This window comes from Filicampus tigris, chromosome 2, assembly GCF_054856515.1.
Source record: "Filicampus tigris isolate MCC_2025a chromosome 2, RoL_Ftig_1.0, whole genome shotgun sequence".
Lineage (NCBI taxonomy): Eukaryota > Metazoa > Chordata > Actinopteri > Syngnathiformes > Syngnathidae > Filicampus > Filicampus tigris.
This window is the reverse complement of record NC_141218.1, coordinates 18,550,917-18,576,856: the sequence shown is the minus strand read 5'-3', so window position 1 is coordinate 18,576,856 and position 25,940 is coordinate 18,550,917. Positions and strand designations below refer to the sequence as shown.

General features: G+C 40.9%; 5 protein-coding genes across 15 annotated transcripts in view; 3 read left to right on the top strand and 2 right to left on the bottom strand.

Moving 5' to 3' along the window:
* Positions 1 to 100: 100 nt before the first annotated feature.
* rnaseh2c (ribonuclease H2, subunit C) lies at positions 101 to 1,770 on the top strand. Its single transcript, XM_086016877.1, has 5 exons — positions 101 to 153; positions 556 to 710; positions 796 to 908; positions 1,016 to 1,135; positions 1,563 to 1,770. Exons 2-5 carry the CDS (start codon positions 557 to 559, stop codon positions 1,584 to 1,586), a joined length of 411 nt encoding a protein of 136 aa, XP_085873003.1. The 5' UTR covers positions 101 to 153; position 556; the 3' UTR covers positions 1,587 to 1,770.
* A 160-nt stretch (positions 1,771 to 1,930) lies between these two features.
* On the bottom strand, positions 1,931 to 7,794 carry zbtb3 (zinc finger and BTB domain containing 3). Of its 2 annotated transcripts, none has more exons than XM_086016772.1 (3): positions 7,634 to 7,794; positions 4,741 to 5,555; positions 1,931 to 4,335 (listed from the first exon to the last, which is right to left on the bottom strand). In XM_086016772.1, exons 2-3 carry the CDS (start codon positions 5,550 to 5,552, stop codon positions 3,399 to 3,401), a joined length of 1,749 nt encoding a protein of 582 aa, XP_085872898.1. In that variant the 5' UTR covers positions 5,553 to 5,555; positions 7,634 to 7,794; the 3' UTR covers positions 1,931 to 3,398. The 2 variants fall into 2 exon arrangements, with proteins under 2 accessions (XP_085872898.1, XP_085872907.1); XM_086016781.1 differs by having other exon boundaries at positions 1,931 to 4,332.
* trpt1 (tRNA phosphotransferase 1) lies at positions 7,738 to 11,896 on the top strand. Of its 9 annotated transcripts, none has more exons than XR_015082592.1 (8): positions 7,738 to 7,858; positions 8,507 to 8,588; positions 9,098 to 9,267; positions 9,377 to 9,554; positions 9,896 to 9,952; positions 10,034 to 10,144; positions 10,224 to 10,341; positions 11,691 to 11,896. XR_015082592.1 is itself a non-coding variant. In XM_086016806.1 (8 exons), exons 1-7 carry the CDS (start codon positions 7,802 to 7,804, stop codon positions 10,312 to 10,314), a joined length of 765 nt encoding a protein of 254 aa, XP_085872932.1. In that variant the 5' UTR covers positions 7,738 to 7,801; the 3' UTR covers positions 10,315 to 10,341; positions 11,691 to 11,896. The 9 variants fall into 9 exon arrangements, 8 of the variants coding, with proteins under 8 accessions (XP_085872932.1, XP_085872971.1, XP_085872940.1 ...); XM_086016806.1 differs by having other exon boundaries at positions 10,205 to 10,341; XM_086016845.1 differs by lacking the exon at positions 9,896 to 9,952 and having other exon boundaries at positions 9,358 to 9,554; positions 10,082 to 10,144.
* fermt3b (FERM domain containing kindlin 3b) lies at positions 10,540 to 22,702 on the bottom strand. The gene is made up of 15 exons (XM_086016762.1): positions 22,425 to 22,702; positions 21,651 to 21,775; positions 20,808 to 21,041; positions 17,920 to 18,036; positions 17,460 to 17,628; positions 15,808 to 15,910; positions 15,585 to 15,692; positions 15,286 to 15,420; positions 15,129 to 15,175; positions 13,820 to 13,944; positions 13,512 to 13,618; positions 13,205 to 13,426; positions 11,910 to 12,034; positions 11,639 to 11,780; positions 10,540 to 11,026 (listed from the first exon to the last, which is right to left on the bottom strand). The coding sequence occupies exons 2-15, from the start codon at positions 21,772 to 21,774 to the stop codon at positions 10,847 to 10,849; spliced, it is 1,938 nt and encodes a 645-aa protein (XP_085872888.1). The 5' UTR covers position 21,775; positions 22,425 to 22,702; the 3' UTR covers positions 10,540 to 10,846.
* A 915-nt stretch (positions 22,703 to 23,617) lies between these two features.
* macrod1 (mono-ADP ribosylhydrolase 1) overlaps positions 23,618 to 25,940 on the top strand; it is a 161,092-nt gene continuing 158,769 nt past the window's right edge. For both annotated transcript variants that reach the window (XM_086018165.1, XM_086018155.1), the window contains exons 1-3: positions 23,618 to 24,129; positions 25,066 to 25,161; positions 25,259 to 25,366. In XM_086018165.1, coding sequence (XP_085874291.1) covers positions 23,757 to 24,129; positions 25,066 to 25,161; positions 25,259 to 25,366 — 577 coding nt within the window. In that variant the 5' untranslated portion in view covers positions 23,618 to 23,756. The remainder of the gene's footprint in view (positions 24,130 to 25,065; positions 25,162 to 25,258; positions 25,367 to 25,940) is intronic.

Genomic DNA, 25,940 nt, shown 5'->3' with positions numbered 1-25,940 from the left:
TACTCATCAAGAGGGGGAGACATTGCAACACTCAACTAAATTATGCCGCCAAACTATATTTAGACGTAGAAGAAGAGTTCCTCGTCCAATCAGAGCCCTGATTCAAATCGACCCGGAAATCACCCAGATTCAGTTCAAAACAACACGAACAAGGTAAAGTCTGAGAATTTTAGTAGACTGGCGTCATTGTATTTGATAAACATGGAATTAGGGATAATGTATTGTCGGAACGTAGTGATTGTTAAAGACACTACAAGTGAATTCGTAGAATATTATCGAAGATATGTTAAATATTACATGTACTATATTTAAAAGTGAGAATATTTATGAACATAACACTGTTAATTTCAGCAATGTCATCCAAATTAAATGTTTTACAAAAGCATAAATTTTATAAACTTAAATTGACATTCTCTAACCTTTTGAATGTCCAAGTGTTCACTATCAGTACTTTTTGCACATTTTGCTCTTCTCTAACAAGGAGTAAAAGGGCAATATTCCCAACAAGTGTTTGAATCGATCAATACATTTTAAGCATTTGTTCCCTGGTTGCAGGATGTCGTGTTACAGCAGTGTGACCCATGTTGATGCATCGTCTGCGGGCAAGGCACCTCGAGAACCGCTGCACTTGATGCCCTGTGAGATTGAACACAATGGAATTGCACAGATTTCGCAGTACTTCAATGCTGCCATGAAGGACCACAAACATGGTACAGTAAATAGAAGAGATGTCTGTGATTACGTATGCCTATTTTGTCATGTTAATCGACTTTGTATGCATGTTTCCCATCACAGAGAAGACAGTTTCATTCCGGGGTCGTGGCCTCAAAGGGCAGGAGCTTACCTGTCCACAAGGCTACACTGGTATAGTGCTAAAGGAGCTCAACAAGTCCAGCTCAGATCAGGAGGTAGACACGACCAATCTCACTGTTACGTTCATGTAAAGATCATGGAGAAGGATGGCTTGTTAAAACAAATGACTGTGCTTCTTTCATTCCTGTTTGTGCATGTTTAGGACAGGACCCTGAAGGTGTCTTGTGTGTTTGACAAGGTGACCTACTGGAACCTCGAGACCCCTCCTAACTCGGACGACGCGGTGGTGATGGCGATGGACTGGCCTGATCTTGCTGAAGCGGTGAAGATATTAATTCTATTTACAGTAAACTTTAATATTAATAAACCTGCGTCATATTCATATGTGACTCCACTGTGGGAGTAGCACATCTGCATTACTGTTCTGAGGTTTGAATTTCAGCTCTGGGCTTCCTGTGTGCAGTTTGCTTGTCCTCATCATGCCAGTTTGGGTTTCTTCTGGTTATGGCCACATTCCAAAAACATGCTTGTTTGGGTCATTGAAGACTTGAAATTGTACATTGGTGTGACTATGAGCATGAATAGTTGTCTCTATGTACCCTACCAACTGGTAGTTTAGAGTTTGCCCACAACCCTAATGATGGCACTCAGTATAGAAAATGGATGGGTGGATTCCATCGACTTCTATAATGTGGTTAGAAATGTTTTAAGTTGTCAGTAATGTTTGATAATGTTTTGTCTCTTTTCAGATTCATGGAGCTGTAGAAGACTAAAGGAAATCCTGCACCGGTGTGAAAGTTTGGCCGTACATGTGCATATTTGGATTAAAATAAGTTTGCTGGTGACTGGCCATAGTCCACAAAAAGTGGGTTACTGGTTGTTACAAAGCAAAAAGTAAATGCATAGTTTGTATTTGATAATTAATTTTGTATTGAAATAAAAAACAAAACTACTTAATTGGAATGTCTATAGTATTTCATCTTCACAGTTTTATTATATTTGTGGATAAACACAGTGCTTAGCTTGGTACCAACTAAATTGTCCATGACTAACCAGTGAATCATACTGTATTTTTTTCATGTTATGGAACATAAATAGCTGGAAGGACTCACACAGACACAGTCACTTATGTATATTTATATGGTATTCCAAAATTTCAGAGGGCCAACAAGACTGATATAAACTTAGGGCCCCTGGTCACATTAAAAAAATAAATAAAATGGCCTTTTTGTCTCATTGCTATCATGTTGATATTTTTTTACTTTGGCATATTTAGCTATTTAGCTGTAGTCTTGTACTCACTTGCCAACTTACTAAGCACACAGATAAAACAAATGCAGTGCAATACATCAGCTGGGTAATACAAATACATGATCTTTTTTGGTGAAATCAGGTATTCCTAATATTTTGTCAATCACATACATATGACCAAGGATTGAGAAAATGAAAGACACCGTTCATCCCAATCCAGTAAAAAATCAACAGCACAATGAATTACATAATCTAAAACTATCAGAATGACATTCACTGGACTGACGAAACTAGGAAGGTAAAAACAAAACACATTTCAAAGAGATGTCATAGTGGGAGGAGATACAATCCCCTCTAATTGTAAGAGTGAAGCCAAATGCTTTCTTTTTGAAGTTCAAAATATGTCAAGCTTGGTGCACGGTAAATGATTTATTCTCCTTCAATAATTTATAGCACAACAATTAAAACAGTATTCCATCACATTTTTCGTAACGCAACACAATTATACAGTCACAAACTTAAATGCATCTTGTACAGTATACACAATACAACAATGGTATATGTTTAAGGCTTCTGGTGCATTTAACCACTTGAGGAGAGTGAATTACATAGGAATATTTCTATAAATCAGAATGTGGCGGAAATCTTCATTTTAGAAGTTCCTTTCAAAAATTGAAACTCCTATATATATTAAGTATACTGAAATATTTCATGATGTTATATACGTATTTATATATTAGATGGAAATTTATCTGTATTTTCCCATGTCTAATGAATCTACAGTATGTAATCTTTAAGTTTTTGGACATAAGCTTTCTATATTTATTGAGTTATTGATTTATTGATATTCACAGATAAAATGTCTTTCATATCAATTCACGGTTCATTTGCCTTAAGTGTAAGCCAAACCTAAGACCAAAAAATGAATGCATTATAAAATTTTATATTGTTTATTTGACATGTGATACAGAATTTATTTCTATTAAAAAAATACATGGGAAAAGTACTTTGAAAAAATAATTGCATAGAAAACCACAACTGCAATATGTGTGGGCAGGGGGATTGCAATTACATTCTTTTTCAAAATCGTTCAGCCTTAATTCAGAGAGTCTCTTTGTCAGCCTGGTGCCGTCTAGCAGTGTGTTCAGTTCCCACTCGGTGACGGTGTGAATGAGAATGAAAGGTTGTCTGTCTCTAAATGTAACCCGGTGCTTGAATGGTGACCAGTCCGGGGTGTTACCCCACCTCTCGCTTGATGTGAGCTGGAATAGGCTCCAGCTCCCCATGACACTTAATAGTATAGGCGGTATAAAAACTGAACGAACGAGGCTCTGCTAGCTAAGCGGGGGTGGTGGAGATTGTGGCATTAGCGTGTGCTCCACATCAGTCTTGCTGCGTTTGGCTGGCAGCGTTTGGTCGTGAGCCTTGCGAATGTGTCGATAGAGATCTCCTGACTGGGTGTAACTGCGGTAGCAGTAGCGGCACTCGTAGGGGCGCTCCCTCGTGTGCACGATGGCGTGGCGTCTTAGCGTGTACGTGCACGAGAAGGTTTTGCCACAGACGCAGCACGTCGGTACATCCTCCACGATGCCCCCCATGGTGTCCTGAAAGTCTGCTAAAAAGGCGGAGTGCTCCGAGTGTTGCGTTGTGGACGGTGGAGGGAGTAACGAAGCGGCCAGCGTAGAAGACGCCGAAGGGGAGAGAGGGAAAGTGTAGCCGGAAGTCATTTGGCGGGAGGAGAGTGTGTTCAGCTCCTCATCCTGGATGTCATCTTCAAAGTCGTCGTCCATCGTCGGCTCGCTGTCTTTGCATTCCTCTTTTTCCTCCTGCTCCTCATCAGAAATGACAATGGCCTCCACTTTGACTTTTGCATTGTCACCATTATTGTCCTCAGTCCTGAAGTCTATAGGGCGGTGCGCACTCCCACTTGTCTCTCTCTGAGTGGCAGCTATGTTTTGAGGAGTCTGAGGCACAGAGAGGTGGCAGCTGTGGCCTCCACGCTGCACTGAGACGGCGCTCTGGATTTGAATTTGGGGACGTAAACATGAAAGTGACGACTCGTTTTGTGCATGCGCCACCAAGGCCGTGTGTTGTTCTTCCCCTGCAGTAGCCCTGCGATCACACACTAAAGATTCCGTTCGATTTTCTTTCTCACGGGCCCGCAGCAGATCTGGTGGCTTGTTGGATTCTGATTGAGGAGGAGCAACTACTGACGGATAGACAGCCTGGATGTCTGAGACCAGGGAAGATGAGGAAGGCTGCTGGTTGCTGCTGTGGTGAATAAACAAGACAGAAAAATGAGATTATTTGGAAATAGTAGTATATTCGGTTAATTAAAGGCCATGACACCTTTTTCAGCAGTCAGATTTGACAAAATATCTCTCCCTCTCCCTCTCCCTCTCTCTATGTGTGTATATATATATATATATATATATATATATATATATATATATATATATATATCCTGTCCTAAATTCACCACCTAAATCATTTGTTCCACGAAATTGTATTAATTCCTCTATTATTTTCATTTCGTAACGTTTCTCTTGGCTACACTGCTCTTTTACCCTAACATTTGAAAAAAAGATAAATCTGTTCTTGGGACTGAATGGCTGGACTGTCAACGGCAGTGAATGAATTAAGGCAACACTGAGGGTTTAGAATGCCGACTTGTACCTGTATATCTCGGTGGTGCTGCATGGGCTGCAGAGAGATGAGCCTTCACCCTGACTGCCAGCTCTCAACCTGTTGGGACCTCCCGACTCCTGCGTTGACTGCCCCACAGCGGGTCCCTGCACCAGATGATGAGGGCCATCCATGCCAGGCTGCGTGGTGTCAGCGACATCAGGACTCAGGGGGGTCTGAACTTGTGCCTCTGGTGAGCCCGCATCAATCCTGTACTCAGATTTGACATACTCAAACGTACTGCGTATTAGGGGAACTGATGAGGGGGTTGTCGCCATGGCAAGGGGAATCAAGCGATCTGCTGTCATGGTTACCACAGGCTCAAGGCCAACATCCCCCCCATCCTGCCTCCCTGTCTCTGTTACCTTCCTGGCCCCAATGCTCTCCTCGGAGCGAGTGCTATCCGCCTCAGCCAGAGGGCCTCGTCTCTGTAGTCTTCTTTTGCACACCCTCACAACTTCATTCATGTGGAGGAAGCTCGCCGCTGCCAATATATCCTCCAGCGGCGGCGACTTCTCCAGCTGCAGCACCCCTTCGTAAACAAAGTCAAGGAGCAGGCTGAAGGCGGCCGCCGTGACAATGTCGCTGTCAAGTGTGACAGAGCTGCTGGAAGCGTTTGCACCAGCACTGCAGAGTGAATCCGAGTAAAACATGTGGAAGAAAGGCGAGCTGGAGGCCAGAACAGCTCGATGAGCCAGGAAGCGGGATGAGCCCACCAGGACGGTGCAGTCGCACAGGAAGCCACGCTGACGCTGGGAGCGCAGAGCAGACAGCAGTTGCTGGGAATGTTGAGGAAACTCCATGATCTGACAAACAAGGAAGACGAAAAAGAGGATGAGAATATATGGTGAAAAATTATTAACTCATTCACATTGACGAATTTACTTGTTTTTTTGCCATTCAATCCCAGGAATTTATTTATATTTTTTTCAAACGTTAGGGTAAAAGAGGGTCTGAAAATGTCTGGCAGTGAATGAGTTAATTACACTCAAAAGATATTTTATGAGTAACACGCACCTGACATGTAGAGCTTTAGGCCTTCTCTGCACAATTCAATTACTAATGTGCACATTTTTTTGTATGTATTACAATTTCCAAGAGTTTACATGCACTGGACTTTTTGGGGGGACTTTTGCACTTTGTGTGCAAATTTTTATTTTCTGATGTTTTATTACAAAAAAATCAATATGACGTGACATGCCACATATGTTTACATGGCACGGTTAAAGATTTATGTAGTTTTACTTCTTACCGATTCAACATTGAATTGAATCACAAACCTGAAAAATGGAAATCGAATTGATTCGCAAATTAATGAATTAATCTAAGGTTCCAGGACCCAAACGATATGGATTTTTTGGAGATGATTTTTGGCAGGAAAATAAATACAGATACTGATCAATCGGCCCATTAATTAACTCATTCAGTACCAGACTTTTTCAGACCCTCTGGGAAATGACACATAAATACGTCATTGAGATGGAATGAGTTAAAACCTTTATAACGCATAAATTAATGTATTTCAATGGGCATCAATTATATGCGGATTTTCACTGAACGCGGGCCAATCTGGTTCCTATTCACCACTAATAGCAGGGGTCAACTCTAAATATATGGTAAAAAAAAAAAAATCCTTTTCGGTTCCCAGACTGCATTGCGTGGTGCACTGTGTTTAATTAATGACGTTATGTGAACATTGATCCTATGATTTTAAGTTGTGTGTAAAATAGTGACATTGGGGTCAAGAACTTGCACAACATGCTTTGCTCATCTAAACATTGTTTATAAAAAATAAGATATGTTTTGTTTTGAATGACATGTCCAAGGAATTACCTTATCAACATATTTCATTATATATATATTCTAGGATAAAAAAAAAATGTTTAGATTTATGTGTAATAAATAATCAAAACTGGGTTACTTGAATACTGTTGTGCTGCTGTAAATGGTTGGAGTACATAAAGGTAAAAACAATCAGCAAATATCGTCCATTTGACAATTGTGGCTCTCTGAAGGACCCTAATCGGCTGAGTTAATTGGCCAGCCGATTATTCGGTCAAGCCCTGTTATTTACAATGCCCAGGCCTAATTCTAATTGACTTTAGGCAAGAAGTGGGGTACAACCTGAACTGGTCACCATACCCTGAACTGCTGCCCGGGCGTGTGGTGTCAAATGCAGAGGTCAAATTTCTTGTACACGTGTACGTGACAAAAAAACAGCAAAAACATTTTCATAATAAATGGGAATCAGCAGACACCTGCCACCGTTCAAAGTTTCCCTTAAAGTGTCTAATGTGCTGTTACGTGAGTGTAAACAAAGTTAATTTAAGTCAATGTCAGATTTCGTCTTAATTTATGTTTGTTTTGTTTTTTTTTAAATATCAAATTTATTATTGTTTCTGTTAAAGTGATGCTTTTGGGCAAAATTGTAATTTCCACAGTCTCACTCTATATTTTTGTCTAGTTGGTTTGATAAAAACATCACAAGTCACACAGTTACTCCGTACTTAAGTCGTTGTAAAACTTGAATAGTTACTCTTAAGCAAGTACGGTACTATTACAATTTGTGGATCTTCTACCCACCTCTGCCTAATCAACTCTGCTAACGCATACCGAATGTGCTATACAGTACTGTTGTGGGCAAAACACCTAATGGAACGTAACCAAATGGAACACAAGACAAACCACTGCTTGGGCAACACGTGTAGCATACAAAAAAAACCGACAACAAACACAACCTAGTAATTTCCGTTAACATTTTAGCTACCTTTGTCCCTCCACCACTGGCTTCCCTAGTTGCCAAACTCTGCTTGGATAACACGCCAGCTTTTTAAAGTATGTTCTAAATGTGAATAAACAGACCGAGATGATGATCTGATCTTACCCCGCAGCAGCCGTTGTCTTCACCGACGACAAACCGCAGCTAGCAACCAGCAAAGACCTCCAGGCCGCGCCGCACACACTGGAAAAGCTAGAGTGTTGACAGTGTCACGTGACGAGGGCACCCTCTATCACGTGACCACTCTGGTAAGTGAACTGCGACTGCTCTAAAATGGATTCCTACGGGGGAAGAAGAAGAGGAAAGCAAGAGGGACGTGGTGGTGTAGAGGCGAGTTGCGACCACTTTCTTTGGAAGAGAGGGCAAAAGTACTCACAGGCCCAACCTCAATCCCCACACTTGCACCCTACGGTCTTCGCTGAAGTGTACACTTCGTCGAAGTGCACGATGGGTTCGAGGGCACAGGTTACAGTGTAAAAAATTGCAGAATTGGGCCACTTCGTGTGTCATCATCGATTTGTGCCCCCGCGTCGGCTAGAATCAGGCGACACGGGTTGTTGTTTTGGCAATGTTGGTATGGGTTAAAATTATATTAAAACTTCAGTAAAGTAGTAGTACAGTAAAACTCGAGCTCAGTCTTCCAGTCGAGTTTGCCATGGCTATGAACCTATGAAGCCACTTCGTGGTTCGAGTTTCGCGGCCTCAGTGTAACGCGGGTTTTCAAAAAGTATTCATCAAAAAATACAAATGAAAAATACAGCCATATTACAGAAAGACGCATTGTCTCAAAGAGATGAGTTGACTTTGTACATACCCACGGCACTCATAAAGGAGTGTTACTTCCTACCTCTCTTTTGGAATAGTGGCCAAACATTACAGGCTCAATTCTAACCAGTGGCATATGTTCTTTGGCCTTGTGGTCCAACTAAACAATATGATGTATTTTGATTTTAAAAATGGTTTGCTTTCCCCTCCCAGGACAGAGATGTCAGGTTGTCTAAATCCGTGTCCTATGTACTTCGCCATGGTGCCAACCAGATGGGTCTATATTTAAGTTCGGGTGAGTTGAAAACCGCTGCCTCTTTTTCTGTACCGAATGGCCCAAAACTGTGATATACCTGCACAATTTAATGATATCCAATACAAGAACTGGGTAAAAATGTTGTATTTATTGTAGCACGGTGGCTTACTGATTAACATCTAAAGGTTTGAATATAGGGGCCTACTCTATAAGACCAAAACAATTATGTATTGTAAATTTGTTAGTGTTTTTTTGTAATATGCATGAATGTATTGCTGGTGTTTGTTAAAACAATACATGGGAAAAATTTCTTGAATAGATAATCACATAAAGTTTTAAAGAATTGAGGAAGCCACGACCTTCGTGAGAATAAGCAGTTCAAATACTTGTAATTGCAAATTAAACTGCAATTAGAGTATTTTTTCAAAATAGTTCAGTCCAAATAAGCAGTGTAGAAAATCGATTTATGGATTTTATTTCATTGTACTAGTGGTGATTAGTAGACCTTCTGCTGTTATGTGTCCCAAAGTCATATTAACTTTTCATAGATGGCTACATGTTTGTGGAGGATCTCTTGGCTCACCCGCAGTTCCGCTCATACAAACTGGAGGATGTTGAGAGGGTAGTGGCCGGGAATGACAAGAAACGTTTTAAGCTTCGTCCTCACCCGGAAGATGGCCGCTTGCAGATTAGAGCCAATCAGGGACACTCACTACAGGTATGGGCTGAAGTCAAGCTTGGTTTCCTGCATATATTTGACCCAGGAATCGCTAGTGCCCCAGTTTTAATGAATGCAGTGTTAATACAGTTTGGATGTGTGAGGCCAGGTAACGGATTTGGAGCTGAAGCCGGTTTTGGCCGGTTCTCCCGACTGTCCTGCCGAGGCTGTTCACGGATCCTACATGCGCAACTGGAGCGCCATCCAGCAGCAGGGCTTGAGTCGCATGAGGAGGACGCACATTCATCTAGCCCCAGGCTTGCCACAAGAAGACGGCGTAATAAGTGGTACACTAAGCTTTACTCTGTGCCTTTCATCAAAAGACACACAAGATTTCAGATTAAAGTGTTTTTATTTAAAAAAAAAAAAAAAAAAAACAGGAAACTGAGGCACTCAAAGTGATTCTGAATGAAAAGGCCTTTAGTTTAACATGGCCAGTTGGAAAAAAATAAGGGCCTTTTAATTCAGAATCACTTTGAATGCCTCAGTTTCCTGTGTTTTTGAAGTGCTGCATTGATCCCTCAACTGAAGAGCACCAAAAGATATCTTTGAGAAAAACTCAAAACATCCGAGAAGCACTCCTGTATGCTTTGATTGTTTTTAATTTTTGGGGGGTATTTTTAACCAGGTATGAGGAAAGACTGTGATCTAGCGATATTTATTGACGTACCCAAAGCTCTTGCTGGTAAGATACACACAGTTGATTGACATCCATTACAGGTCAACCAATTCAAAAAAACTGACATGATTGAATGTGACTGCGCAGATGGTATCGAGTTCTTCTGGTCAGAGAACCGTGTGTTGTTGACAACAGGGAACGTCGAAGGGAAACTGCCCCCGTCGTACTTTACCCGAGCCATACAACTCAGGCCTACGAGTAAGACATTCATCAAATGGGTCAACTGAGTGCATTTTTTTCCATCCTCAATGTGAGCAGATGTGTCCTTTCTTTGTAGGGCGCATCCTGCCACTGTGATTCCAGCAGAAGACCGATCAACAATTCCATCCATTTTCTATATTGCTTATCCTCATTCGGGTCTCGGGTAAACTGGAGCCTACTCCAGCTGACTTTGGGTGAGGGACAGGTTACACCCAGGACTGGTTGCCAGTGTGTCGTAGGGCACGTAAAGACAAACAAACATTCACACTCACATTCACACCACGAGACAATAATAGTCTTCAATTGGAGTCATAATAATAGGCACAACTAAAATGACCTTTGTGTAAATGGCAATGACACCAGATGCCTTGACAAGAAGCCGTGAACACAAATGAGGATGGAACACGCTCAATGTACTTTATTTAAAGTGTTAGTGGTGAACATGTGATGTTGGTATCTGTTTGTCTTCTTACATGGAATTCATTTGCTATTTGTGTTGAGCTAGTAACAATGAGGTTGATGTTGGTGATGCGGTGTTTGTGTGTGTGTGTGTGTGTGTGTGTGTGTGTGTGTGTGTGTGTGTGTGTAATCTTTGTTGCTTATGACATTTGCCATACTGGAAGGAAAATGCCTATTGTCATGGTTTTCTGCCTACAATCCAAAAAAGATCAAGATCGTTTGGTGTACAGTATTTGAGTTCTAGAGCGCCTCGTGTCCGCCAGTGAGCTTGTGGAAAAGCTCCTCGTTGAGCTTGTCGCTCTTGGCGCGGCTGCGCGTCGACATGAAGATGTAGCCCCCGATGAACTCGTGAACGATTTTGCAGTCGGCCGTCATGCAGCTGAACGCGATGTTGATGTTGCCCTCAAACTCTATGGCTACCTGTGATGTGGTTGAAACCACACAAACAACAGCAGCGATGACATTTTTCCCACAGAATAAATCCTTTGCATTTAACTGTAATGTTCATAACCACGGAAGCGTATTGCTGCCACACCAGGAAAAAAACCCCCCAAACCTTATCATGTAAAACGTGAAAATTATCATGTTAAAACGTGAAAATTATCATGTAAAAACGTGATAATATCATGTAAAAATGTGAAACTTGTCATGTAAAAACGTGAAAATTGTCGTTGAAACAACACAGGATGGATAACACGGCTCATTTAAACGATTTGATTAAGTTCTATTTCATGTTTGGGTTGAGACATGGCGAGATTTTACAGTTATTAAGAACAGTGGATCACGTTTTTACATGCTAATTTTCACGTTATTACATGCTAATTTTCACGTTATTACATGCTAATTTTCACGTTTTTACATGATAAGTTTTACGTTTTTACATGATAAATATCACGTTTTTACATGATACGGTTTGTGTTTTTTTTTTTTTCCTGGTGTGGCAGCAATACGCTTCCGTACATAACTGCAGCGGTGGCTGGTGAACTTTTCGCCAGGTGGGTGGGGGTTTTGGCTATAAAATAAAAATCGCACCTGTCGAATATCCCAGTTGACGTTCCACTGCTTCATGTTGTTGTACCGCCAGGTCTTCACTACATCGCCCACACCCAGGTCAATCCGGATCAGACGGTTGGGCGCGATGCCCAGTACCTCGTCTTTACGGCTTCCTTTGAACCTGCCAGACAAGAAAAACAATTTGTTTCCTCCTCATATTGTCGAGCCCTTGTTGATTAGATATGTACAGTATGATAGTACTGTCTTTATTAAAATAATACAAAGGTATAAAACAAATGTGTGCCGGAACCTGACTACTACATATGAGAGGCCAAAGTCGGGCAGGGCCTGCCAGATCTGCAGGAAGCGCGAGACTGCATCCACCAGTGAGAGCTGAGCCACATTCTGGTACGCATCCAGGATACGAGGGGTCAGCTGCATGATACAATACAATACAACTTTATATAGCGCATTTTATACTAGCTACACCTGTAACAAAGCACTTTCCAATAACAATAGCAATAATATATCAAGAGAAAGCAATAAATTAAAACACAAAATACTATATACAATAGACAGCAGAAAACGTCGGATCAAAAGCATGAGAATAGAAATGAGTCTTCAAACGGATATTAAAAATGGACGGAGAGGAGGCTTGCCTAACATTTAATGGAAGGTCATTCCAAACAGAAGGACCTGCAACAGAAAAGGCTCAATCCCCTCTGAGACACCGCTTAGTCCTTGGCACCTCCAGCAGCGTCTGGTCCGCAGACCTGAGGCTGCGGGAAGGTGCGTAGGAGTGGAGGAGCTCGGAGAGTTACCCCAGGGTGAGGCCATTTAAAGACTTGTAAACAAATAGAAGCATCTTCAAATGAACACTAACATGCACTGGGAGCCAGTGAAGGGAGGCCAAAATTGGTGTTGTGTGCTCTGTCTACTGAGCTCCAGTTAGGAGGCGAGCAGCAGTATTTTGGACCAACTGGAGACGCTTGAGAGAGGACTGGCTGACTCCAAAATAAAGTGCATTACAGTAATCTAGTCGAGATGTAACAAAATAATTGATTACTGTTTCTAATTGCGGGTGAGAAAGGAGGGGCTTTACCTTTGCCAGTTGTCTAAGATGAAAGAAGCTGGACCTAACAACAGCGCTGATTTGCTGGTCCAATTTAAGTTTGACAGGTATCTTTTACTGGCAGTGGAAATAAGACTCTATTTTGAAGAGTAGTTTACCATCGGTCAAACTGCCGATTCTTGTGAATCCTTAAAAAGCATAAGAGATTCTAATTTATTATGGAAATATTATTACCAATGATGAGTAAGTTTAGTGTAAAATAAATACTATTATTCTAAAGTTGTATACAGTAGGGTTATCTATACACTAGTTTTAAGACGTGTGGTTTTTGGAAGATAGTTATTTGTTTTAAGAAATCAAATTTTCCTCTTCTCTTGAAAGGTAATTTTGCCATCATAAAGGAATACATGTAAGCGCGATTTTTATTTTTTATTTTACAGTGTATAGCATTTCATAAATTGACACAATGATTAAAAACATTTGAACACAGATGACAGGCAATCATGTTTTAACCTATTTTGCTGTTTTCCCACCTGTTTGGTTTTATACTTCTTATGGTAGCGGGGTGACACCAAACTGAGTGTGTTTATGCTTTCGTCTGTCGTGGCTGCGTTGCCATGAGAACTTGAGCTGGTGTTTTGCATCGCCAAGAAGGAGCGGATGCTGCGTATCTCGCTCTGGAAGCTGCTGTCTGCGAGGCTCTTCCCTTTGGAGGCCAGGCGACATGCAGCCATCCACCGTGCATACTGCTCCTCCTATAGGCCGAAGACAGAAATGTTTGAGACTGACACCCCCCGTTATAACCTTGAGATACACCTGGAGTCGATGGTTTGGTCTCACATTTTCACAGCGGAGATAGACTTCGTTCATGCCCTCTGGAGCTGGTATCAGCAACCTGATGAGGAACTTCTGAGCTGCCATGTTGACATCTGGCGCCACTTCACAGCCTGCGTGTCAAAGTGAACTACGACTTGATACGCATTTATGTGTGCTGTGCCAGGCTAACAATCAGGTTCAAGCGACACCGATGTCGAATTAACTAGAGAATGTACAGTGTGTTTCACGTCCTGATTAATTGGCATAAACTCAAATGCTTTTCTGTGTTTCTGTGTCAGAATTCTCTTGAACGATACAATACAGCTCTGTACCTTTGAGATTAATCTGTTGAATAGGCTCGCCGATGCTCTCCTCTTTGTTCTTGAAATAGGAAATGGAGGTGTCCTGGAACTTGAACCAGTGCTGCTTGTATCCCTTCAGAGTCAACCTCTTTGGTCTGAAACACATTAGCAGTATCATTTTGGCAATCCATTTTGACATAAGGTAAAAAAATATCAAGACATGTGAGTTTCGGATATACAGTATATGTTGAGAGAGAGAGAAATGCTCCGGGGTTTCCAAACGGCGGCCCGCTACTCAATTTTTAGCTGCCCACGGCATAGACTAAAATAAACAGTCTTCAAACGGATATTAAAAATGGACTGTGTCGTTTGCCTGCATTGTACAAGAGCGTTACTTTCTATACTGGGTCAGTGCAGTGCATTATTTTCGTGTGTTGCATAGATTAAAGATGTCAAAGTGGCAACCTGACAAGTGGCTGCCATCGTTTTGAAATTTTATCTAAAAAAAAAAAACATGCAAGAACAAGTCAAAGGCCACTAAAATCCTACATCACAAATCTAAAAAACAATTTATGACTAAAGTACATTATCATTTCTACTGCCCACATTGCTCTTCTCACGAATCAAGTTTAATTTGTGCAATTTAAGAGTTTTTAGGGAAAGTGACGCTGTTTCAAACACATCAACTAGGAGAACCCTGCAGAATTTTGGCCCTTATCAGCTTGGTGGATATTTTTAACTGAAACCTGTCAGCCAATTGGAGAAAGGGTTCCCCGGGTTGCAGAGGAAACTAAAGGGTTGATGTGTTTTTCGACCACATTTCCTATACGATATCACACAAAAAACGTTCATTTTTTTCACACGCCTAAAAAATCTATATCTGCAGAATCCATCATTCGATTTTCCAAATTCTTGGTGTGTTGTACTCCGATTAAAGTTGCCATTCCAACCAGTCAAATTCCGCATGTTTGTCAGAATCTTGCCACGTTGCTAGTCAAAGCGGCCCTTGCTTCCTTTGATTTTTTTTTGTATGTGACCCTTGGAAGAAAAAGTTCCGACACACCTGCCCTATAGGAAAACTTGTTTGCGGTTCACTATTGGCAAATTCACCTATTTGTGTTTTTTATGCTCGTTTCAGTAACACTCAAAGATACCACAAGACGGCCCCAGAGTCCTGTCTAAATTGGAGCTGGTCTCTTTGAAACTCTGTTGAAGTTTTGTATTTTGGGAGGAATCTTGGCTGTCATTTTCTCTCGTTTTTTAGTTATTGGGCTTGTTCCCTATCCCCACAAATAGTGGAGGATTACTTTATTGGGTTTGAGTTAGTATCGAAGCGTACCTGAAGATCTTCAGGTAATCATGAAGTTCTGGTGCGGTCATGTTATCCTGTTGAAAAAGAAAAGAAAATGTTTCAGCTGCCTGGCGTGAATTCTTAATTGCTCAGAGGGCTGATGACATTGAATGAAAGACAGCATTATGCATTCATCGTGTCTGACCAGCATTTCGGAGGCAGAGCTGCTCTCGCCCTCCATCTTAACCTCCAGGGATTGTAGTGCCGACTCAAGGTCGTCCATGGCTGCGGCCGAGTTCATCGTCTGAGGCTCTGACAGTGACACCTTGCTGACGTGATACTGCAGGAGCGGATTTGAGATGCATAAATCCATACACACACACAAACACACACACACACACACACACACACACACAGCAACATCCCATTGACACTGTTTAATATGGAAACATTATTATTCAGCCTTTCATGATTTTTTTTACACCCTGCAGCATTGTGCTCTACCTGTAAAGCTCCAAACAGCATCATCTCCTCCTCTGTGCAGTCGATGTCCTCCAACAGTATGGCCCAGCGAGCCTGTTCATACAGCTGGGTCAGACGCACCACATCGTACTGAAAATATACAAACATCTCTTCTGAGCATGGATTCTGAGAGACGGAAAGAACACTGCCAACACGTACAATTATTCTTGTGTTCTAGAACAACAACATGGACATGCCGATGCACCTTGGGTTCTATATCATAGAAGGCAAAATATTTGAAGCGAAGCCACAGCCGGTCATTTTCTTGGATGCCCTGCTGCATGAGAGAACGGGACGAATCCAACCACCTGAGGGAAAGAGTTACAGTATATCATGTCAAGGTATAAGGTCACCTGCATTTATTTGATTTATAGCAGGGATGGGCAACTGGAGGCCAGCCCCCAACCACACTTGGAATGGCCCTTGATTAATTTTTGAAAATAAAAATGTTTACTGTTTTTTTATCAGTTTTAAGTTGTAATAATAGTGTTCACCACTAGATGGCAAACATTGCTCAAGAGCGCCTCCAATACCAAGACTGTATTTCTTGCCAGGACCAAGTTAGGTGAAGAAAATCCTGTCTATTGGGTAAAATAGAAAGCAGATTATATGTTCACTGAATTTAAACACAAACCTGTCTAGGCAGTTTACTTAGAGATTTATCATCCCTGAAAGATTTCAGCCTAATTCGCTACTACAACATCGATCTCAAAAGTACATGAACAACGATTTATTTTTCATAAGAACCATTAAAGGTTAATTTGAAGGGCATGAGGAGAAATTTGTGTCCTCCAAAAACATGGATATATTCAACGCTTTTGTGTTACAAACACATATGGTGGCTTAATTGGACAAGTGGCTGTTGTGAGCATCACCCGCGATGCAGAGGGAACACATTAGGGATTAACTTTAGTGTCCTGGCTGTACTGCATTTTGTGAGTTTTGTAAAGTGAGTGAGCCAGCCTATTAATTTGGGGCATTAGTACTGTATAATATTAAAATCTTTGAGTGAGTTGATTTTTGTGAAAACATACACATGGTTTGCCGTTTTGTGCCATCTTTGAATGGGAATTTTTATGCAAGAGAGCCCTTAGCACAGGGAAAAGAAAATAGTATGTGGTTATTTTTGTTTGCTTCAAAGCCCTTGTTGTTGAGGAGTGGATCTTTTATATGCATTTGAGCATTAGACTATATTAAGAAACTCTTCTGTACATTCAATAAAACAAACAGACACGTTTTGTCTTTCTTTTAAGGAGAAGTCAACGCAAACATTTTATTTTCAAGAATATGTTCTATGCAAGCCCACTAGTTGAAACAGGGCATTCTGATAAATATTGCGTTTGTGGAATAAGTATTAATCCACTCGTTTTTAGCCATCTCACGGGGCGGCCATTTTGTCTTCTGTCGACTGAAAATGACATCACAACTGCTCACAAAGACCAATCACGGCTCAGATTCAGAAAACAGGTCAGCCGTGATTGGTCGTTGTGAGCAGTTTTGATGTCATTTTTAGTCGACAGAAGACAAAATGGCCGCCCCCCAGAGATGGCTAAAAACGAGTGCATTTTGCTGCTTAATTTTTATTCCACAAACGCAAAATTAATCAGAATGCCGTGTTTCAACTAGTGGTCCGGCTGGGAATATGTTCTTGAAAAAAATATGTTTGGGTTGACCTCCGCTTTAAATTGGAATTTTTGTCATATACGTTGCCTGAGTAGTAAGTGGGAGGTCCTGTTTGGGCACTAGTAGCGCTGATGAAAATTTGTGGCCCCCATTTGCAAATTGATATCTACTCCTGTGCCATATTCCATTCATCAATGGGATCAACATAGAAGCGTGCGTGGACGGTGAGTGTACCTGCCGTTGATGTGGGCCTTGTCCACCACGCTGGCTGGGCGGTACTGCTTGGTTAGGACTTCAGGGGCAGGAGGAGGCTGAGGGACCGACAACATCTTGTAGATGGCCTCCAAGTGAGGCGAGCCGGCAAAATGAGCGGGCATGCCATTGTACATACTGGGTCGGGATGCTGCAAACCAAGAGTAGTGAAAAAAGTGGTTCTGGTTCTGAAAATATAGTTGACAAAGTTCATTTTTAAGGTATGTTTACACAAGAATGAATGTTTTATTTCATTTTTTTTAAGGGAACAAGCGGAGAATACAAAAATTGAAGGGAACCTTGTAATTATTTTGGCTTTCTTTCTTACTTTTCTGTTAAGCATTAGTTTGTCCTCCACAGCGGGCGACTCCGCTACAGGCTCTAAATTCCCTATACAAATGGCAATATTGATGGACTAGGCTCCAGTACTAAAGATGAGTACCTGAGGAGAGGGGCACCGCAGTTAGGTCAAAAATCTCCTCTGTCGAATTTTTCTCCTTCTTCTTTTTCTTCTCCTCTACTGGCCGAAGGAGTGAGAGCTCCTCTGGGTGACGGATATCTGTGGAGGTCAAATGCGCCATAATAGAAAATTCATCTCACCTTTATCTGATTCTTTTTAAAAAGATGTCGGTGTCTGACTCCAGCTCAGATGACTGTTAGCTCACATCAGGGTCGTTTTTTTCTGCGCTCGTACGTATGCGTGCAGAGAATAATTCAATGTGTTCAATGAGCAGAAAAAAGTTACTTTAGTAAGTATTTCTTGAAAAGTTTCCTCACAACTGTGTGTTATATGTACAGCAGTTCTAATGGGGATACGGGCCATTGTGGTGTTACTTGGAGAGCTAAGTTTTATTTTTTATTTTATTTTATTTGTTCTTTTAGGTGGTACTTGCTAATGTAGCTAAAGTTACATTGGCCAGCGCTACTGATTCTGTAGGCTTTGGGCAGATTAGAGTAACATGGTAGCACATAGGGACTAAAATGGAATTTAAAAAAAGCAGTGCAGACAAGAGAAACACTGCAAAATGAAGAGAAAAAACTGTTGGTAATAATTAAAACAATTTCAACGAACAAAATGATTTAGGTCTGTCCCAACATGAATTTTTAACCTCAAACTGACCATGGAACCGTGAAATAACAGCCATCAGATGTATAGACACAAGACAAATACTTGAGGGAAATTTAGGCAAACATGTCCAACTGCTTGGTGCAGCTGTAGCATGTGTGACTCCCAATTCGAGGTTATGCGTTCAAGTCACATCATTGCCAACTGGGGCTCAAAACTATGCATATATAGTGCTGTTTAACATTCAGTCAATTGGCTGTGAAAAATCACAGCTGATTTTTCACTTGTTTGTTTATCAGCTCGCAAGGGAAGTCGGGAGCAACTTCTAACCTGTTTTGTCATGCAAGCTGTGTCTCCGATTGCGATCCATTTATTCATTTCGGTAGCTATCATCGTAAGCTTTATGCCGCAATCTGACTCCAGATCAGGAGGTTATATATTCAAGACACCTCAGGGTCATTGGAAATGAGTAGACAACAGAGGGCAGAGATAGGCTATTGCAATCAGGGAGGTTCTCAACATTCTCAAACAGCACAGAGTCTGAGGACAAAAGTGAAAGCATCATTTGTGGCAGCAATTCATCACCAAGATGCTGAATTACACTTGTCAATTAGTGTGCGGATCCCCTGCCTGCATGTTGACAACATTTAGGTGTGTGCCAGCTATCAGCTAATGCTGATAGCACTGTAAGTTAATGCTAATTATTTGTGCTAACACTAAAGCTCTGCTCACCATTAGGCTTTGACATGATTGTGTTTGTATGTGGTCTGCCAGCCCAACTCCACCCAATGCTTGAAAATAGTGGCTCTTTGCCCAGCCTAACTACCAAATAACGCCTTTAAGTGATTTAGTAATCTGCTGTAATATGTTTTCTTGAGTGAGGGTTAAAAATATATGCCTACGAGTACTGATATATTATGTCTACGTGTGTCAGAGTGAGGTAAGACCTCATCAAACACCAGGGGTGTCTTGAACGTGCGCATCAGACTCCACAGCCGAGTGTGGCCGCATTGGAACACACCATTTCGGCTGTTACGTTCCATTGGATGGCGTGTTGTCGGTCGAAAAACTGTGGCCATTCCTCATCCAAATAAATGTACACATCCACTCATTCCCACTTCAGTCTCTGTAAATATCCCGACTGGTGTTTCCTCGCCCGTCCTAACTGTGATCAGCAAAGAGGCAATGTTTTTATTTATTTATTTATTTTTTTAGCAAAGAAGCAGTGTGCGCTCATCCCAGCATAAATCTATGTAGCTCTGCTCACTTCCAAATGTCCTCATTCTCATATAAATCAACAACACAGAGGTTAATCCTTTTGATATGTTAAAGTGGGCATTAGTAGGGATGTCCACATAGATTTTGGTGCCAATTAATCACTGTTTTTGGACATTATAAGCAATGAAAGTACAATGATTTCCAATAGAGAGTTTGTAATTGGTTCCTCCAGTGACTCCGACCGAACAAGGATAGAACGGTAGAGGGCGCGGCCATTCTGCTCATTAACAAGGGGCGTTATTCATGGAGTCACTTATTTCCTAATTTCTCCAAAATGAATGGATAACATAGAAAATGACAACTCTTTTCAGTTTCCTGATTAAAAAAATATACAAAATGAACTTGTTAGTGAAAACAATGGCAAATCCCGGCCCCACCATCCCTCTAAGCTTCCTGGTTTCTTTCTGTCCTTTTAGGTTCATTTCTCTGTTGTCTCAGTTCATGTCACGTCAATTATTTTCCCTTGTTTGTTATTATTTACTTTGAACCTTGTTAATTTGGGCTTTTGTTAATTAAGTGTTTTTGAACTATCAAACCTTTTTTTGCCTTAAATCAAATTATTTTGAGTGCACACCTGCCCCGCCTCATTGCTTCCCTGAATTTGGGTCCTCATCCATGCCAATCCGTAACAATATATACCCTTTAATACCTTTTATAAAACATTTCTCATATTTGCAAAAATCTTGCAAACATATAATACCCCATCACCCGTCTGTTATAATAACTGGTAAAACAACAGAGATGTACATCAGGTGCTCAGTGGCCTCCCACAAGACCTCATTAGGTTTCCTGTGCGTATGAACATAAAAAAAAAAAAAATCTTACTTCACCTTCTCTTGCCATATAAAACTGATTTAGCGGTGCAAAATAAGCAAGATATTAGTTTAGTATTCACAGCAGCAGCTTTCACTATGTTGTGGAGATATGTTGATTATACATTAGAATGCAGTATCCGATAAATATCGGAAATAAAGTGACACACTCACTGAGCAGCGCGCAGATGCCCATCACAGTCTGGAAGACAGGATTGGAGAAGCAGGCACAAAGCCTCAGGGTGACGCCGTTGGGCAGGCCCAGCCTTAAGGGCTTATGCTGGGGCATGAAGAGCAAACGGGCATCAGCGTGAATGCCGTATTTCTCCAGGGTCCAGGATGTCCGCAGCAGCCATTGCTGCTTCTGCTCCCACCACAGCGCATGGTCCGACCAGTCACGCTGAATCTCTACAGGACACACACATACAGTATATTTGAATACATTCATGATGTTATATTTTCATCGCATACTGAATAATGAAGTTGTTTGATGTAGAGGAGAGGTAGAAAAATGTTTGGGCTCAATGACCACATTTGCTTTTTAAAACAGGCTGATGGGCAAGGCCATTCGAGGATGAGGTATGAGGTGATAAAGAATATAAGTATTTTACTAATGGACCTTTATTACAAAAATGCACTTTTTTGCACTTATAAAAAGTATTGCATGTGAATTGTAACCTAATAAAATATTTTGCATCAGTGTGAGGATAATACAATACAATACGATACAATTTTATTTATATACAAGATCTTGTTCCTTTCTCTTTGCTTTGAGACAAAGCAAATGTTTGTGGTGGGGTTGGGTGCCAGTTGCATGAGGCAGATGGTAACTGCCTGTTTATGTGTGTATATAATATATACACATACACATATACTATATATGTGTGATGCCGCCCAAGGAGAAATAGTAATACACTTATTAAAAGTAGCTAAAAGTGTGTATGTACTGTATTCAAGGTGTCCATTCAGTGTGTCTACTGTGTGAATGCATCTGAGACAAAGAGACAGACGACTCACCTGTCTTCTCCACCAGCTTGAGGATAACGCCTCCCACATGGAGATCAGAGGTCACACTGAGGCTGACAGGTGGAGCGTCAGGCCCCAGATTCTCCACTGTGATGGACAGTTCCCACACCGCCATGCTGGGTGACAGACAGGTGATTGAAGGGGACATTTTTGGGATACATCACATGGTATGTAATACATGTGTAAGCCTGGCATAAGGCATTCTTTTTAATATTACAACACCAACGGCGATTCAGCTAATAAAGTTTAAGCGCACATTTGAGGCTTGGTCTCACATGATACACACACTTGATGGGTGAGCCTGTCCAATATGACAAACGCTTCCTGCTTCTGCCTTAATCGCCAGGGAAACACACTTCCGCTTTTTTTTTAAGCCACAAAAGACGAAACGTTCATTCAATGGCAATAAGGTCATCAACTGCATGTGAATATATGAAGACAAATGTAAATACATGTGCGGAATGAAGGTGTATTTTTGTCTAAAGATTTAGGATGGTAAAAGACTGATATTGCTCATGACATGATTCACATACAACGAGTAGATGACACATCTAAGCCTCTTTTAGGAAGATTAAAATGTATCTCTGTTGATCTGTTTTTGAATAAAGATTAAATACGAAGGGTTTGAGGGAATTTGATCTTCTTGAATGAATCAAAAAGACAGACGTACAAAACAATTCATACACATTATCCTTTTTACTTACTCAATGTCAATGTCTGGCCTGCACACACATACACATTTATACAGATATATAAGGACAATACCGTCAGTCTCCTCTGTTCAATTTTGAGAAATGGAGGTCAGCAAGATAGCACCTCTGTCAGATCAGTGAAGAAGTCCAAATATGTCATGTAAAAGTGTGCTGAAGCAGTTTCTCCTCTCTTTGGCTGGGTGGGCTGTGGTCTGTAACTGTGTCTGTGTTGCATGTTCCTTTTTTTTCTCTTTTCGTTTTGTCAGTTTCCGTCTGGCGGAAATGTACAAGAGGTAAGCCTACAGCTTTTGATTGACAGGCTGGTCATACATAGTTTGCAATGTGGCCTGTGGATGATATACTGCATAGGTGTGGTACTGCATTACTCATGGATTCATACACAATATCTGATATGGCATTAAAATATTGAAACATAAGTAAAAGAGAGAGGGTAAGTGATGAAATTAGCATTTTTAAGGTGGTATAAATACTAATGAAAAACTATGTGAAGTGTTGTGCTCCGTGTGTCCTTAAAAACATAAAACTATTTAAGTATTCGTCAAATAATGTTTAATTATGACATTTGACAAATACGTTTGTTTGACTATCATAATATAACTAAGCGAGAAAATTGCCTACAAACTTGACAAGTTCTAAAAAATCATTGATGCACTAGGTCATTTTTCACCTCTAATGTCAAGCTGCATTTATTTGAATTCTAATGTTAATAAGACATTTTGCTTGACTAATCAAAAATAAGCAAATAGCCCACACCTCGATCAACCCCAATGTTATTATGTTTAAAGGTGTGAGTATTTCTGTTATTTCAGTTGGTTTTCTTAAGGATAATTAATGAAGTAGTTAAACCAGAGGTGTGCAAAATTTCATTTCCCCCCCCATCATCTCGGAATGACATGACCCATAATTGAAAAAATAAATAAATAAATAAATGCGGCCTTTGAGCAAGCATTTCCCTACCCGAGTTAAACAAACAAAGTGCACATTATTTTTAATTTTGTATTTTGTCAAGTGTCATAAAATCTCCTACAGTCCTTAAAGGGATCGCTAGTTTCTCATAGTTGGTCGCTTCGATTCAGAGTTTTGTTAAAAAGGATTTACAGTGTAAAGTGAGCAAATAAACACATTTCACATAAAATAGAAAATGTAGGTACCATTAATCGATAAATTCTGATCCCTGACGCGGCATTTTCTCCAAAACATTTCGCTACAATTTATTCTCCCCCACCCTATGAGTGTAATGGTACATTCCGTGTAACCAAAACAAAAATGGCACACGAGAAGTCGATGTAGGCTAGCGAAAGCGAAACCAGACACCTGCATTTGTATTTGACACAATCATAACCTCTGTGGAGCGCGGGTGAAACGTCCCACTACCGAATGAGACATGGCGATACAAATATTAGGCCTACTTTCACGTATCAGAACCCCGCTACTGTTCACAAGCGGGCCCGTGTCCCGTGTGGCCACCACCGGTGTCAGGTTCAAGCATATTATTTTAACTCCTGGAAGTGTCCAGCTGGGACGCAAGCCAGCGACAAGTATCGTCCACGGCCATATTAACACCGCGAACTTTACAACCACCACAGCAGTCAGGAGGTGCAGTCAGGGGAATTGTTTCTCCTCTCCGCCAGGGAAGCGAATTAGGTCGGACACTGTCATTGGCATCGGTGCGCTCACAGCGGCTCTCCACACTGGGGCGATGGCAGCCATGAAAGTTGACCTGAACTCCTCTCAGGGCGACTGGAAGGAGATCAAGGGTGAGGCTGACTGGTGCGCCTTTCACGATGTCATTATTTTAATGTTCTTGTCTGCATAAAATGTGAGTGAAACGTTTCCCTTTGGAAAATCATAGTCCAAAGTCAGATTGTGTAAAAAAGAACTTTGCCGCTATTACAGAAAACCCATGAGTAATTGAGCATCCCAAAAGGTTTGTAATTGCCTAAAGATACCACGAGATGGCAATAAAGCACAATATGAAGTTCTACAAATCACTTCAACATAGTTCCTTGGCACCAAGGCAAAGCCAGCGACACCACAAAAACACTTGCACCCCATATCTACCGACACGCTGCAACAGAAAAATTGCGACCCTGTATCTGTTATTGAAGCTTTACTTAAAGTGTACTGTACTCAATTAATATTTTTTTTATTAAACTGCAAAGATATGGTTCGCTTGTCAAAAAGCGATAATAAAGGAGAGAAAGTGCATGTTTTTCAGTGGCTGTTGGCCATGATTGATCGGCCCATTCGCTCACTGTTTTTTTTCCGAAAACAGACGTAAACCAGAACAATTGCAGTATGAAGCTGTACATGACGACAAAAACTTGACATGTGAGTCAGGCTCTTTCTACATTATGATGACTGGGAAAGTAGTGCTACACCCAGTGAGGAAGGGATGGAATTGGCAAGACTGGGAGTTGTGAATTACAAATACGTATGGGAAACATTCCATTGTTAATATTAATGTGTAAAGCAATTACACGTTCAATTCTTTAACAAAAATCACAAAGGCATGTGATTTTTGTTGCATGTTTCATTTTTTAAACCATCTTGTCTTAAGAGTCTTTAGTGAACCTAAATGCTTGTTTTTGGAATGTGGGAGCAAGCCATAATATGGGTACAACATTTTATTTGAGTGAAATCTATGCTGAAATTGCTCTAAATCTGATTATCTATTTCATTGTTTCTCTCAGAATTTCTACTATCTCAGCCTGTGGAGGTCAGACGTAAATACTACAGGACTGACTTTGCACAGCTGGACAACATCCCAGCTTGGACTCACGCTGGAGGTCTGTCACTAAACTGAATTCCTTTTATTACATTTATTACGCTATTGTTGGTGTAATTTACCAGTTTCATAATTGGTCCTGTCTGTTTCCGTGTCAGCTTGTCCTGAAGTGAGTCACTATCCCAGGAATCAAAAGCTTGATGGGAAAATCTCGGTCTACAGTGGTAACATCACAGTGCTGGAGGTAGATGCCATTGTTAATGCAGGTACGCGAGTCTGTAAATGTTGCTTTTAGCTCACTGAATCTGTATAAAATGTCTTCTATGTTTGACATACCACAGAGGAAAGTGTTATTCACAGTCATGCCAAATTTAAATGATTTAAAAAATTGCCATTTAAGGGATAAAATAAAGCTTTAAAATAATTAAAAAAAAAAAAAAAAAAAAAGCTCTTGTGGCCACTCTCAAATGTGGTGGCCGTGTCTGCCCTGCATGATGCCATGCCCTGATGAAAAATGGATGTTACACAATACTCAATGATTTCATGTTTTCAGCGATTACCTTCAATCAAAACTCTGAATTCACTTTACGGGGTCTTTGTTTTATCTGAAAAGAATTACTTATTTTCCACAAATAATGTATCCTTAATCATCTATTTATGCCAGCGACATATAATGACAAGCAAAACAATATATTGCTCGTCAACTAGATGGCAGAGGGTGCAAGTAATCTGCATATGCACCTGTTGCCAATCCTTGCAAAAGAATAGAAGCTTTGTGTTCAACTAAACAGGCCCCATTTTTGCGCTAAGTCAATTTGTGTGTAAACAGAAAAACGGTCA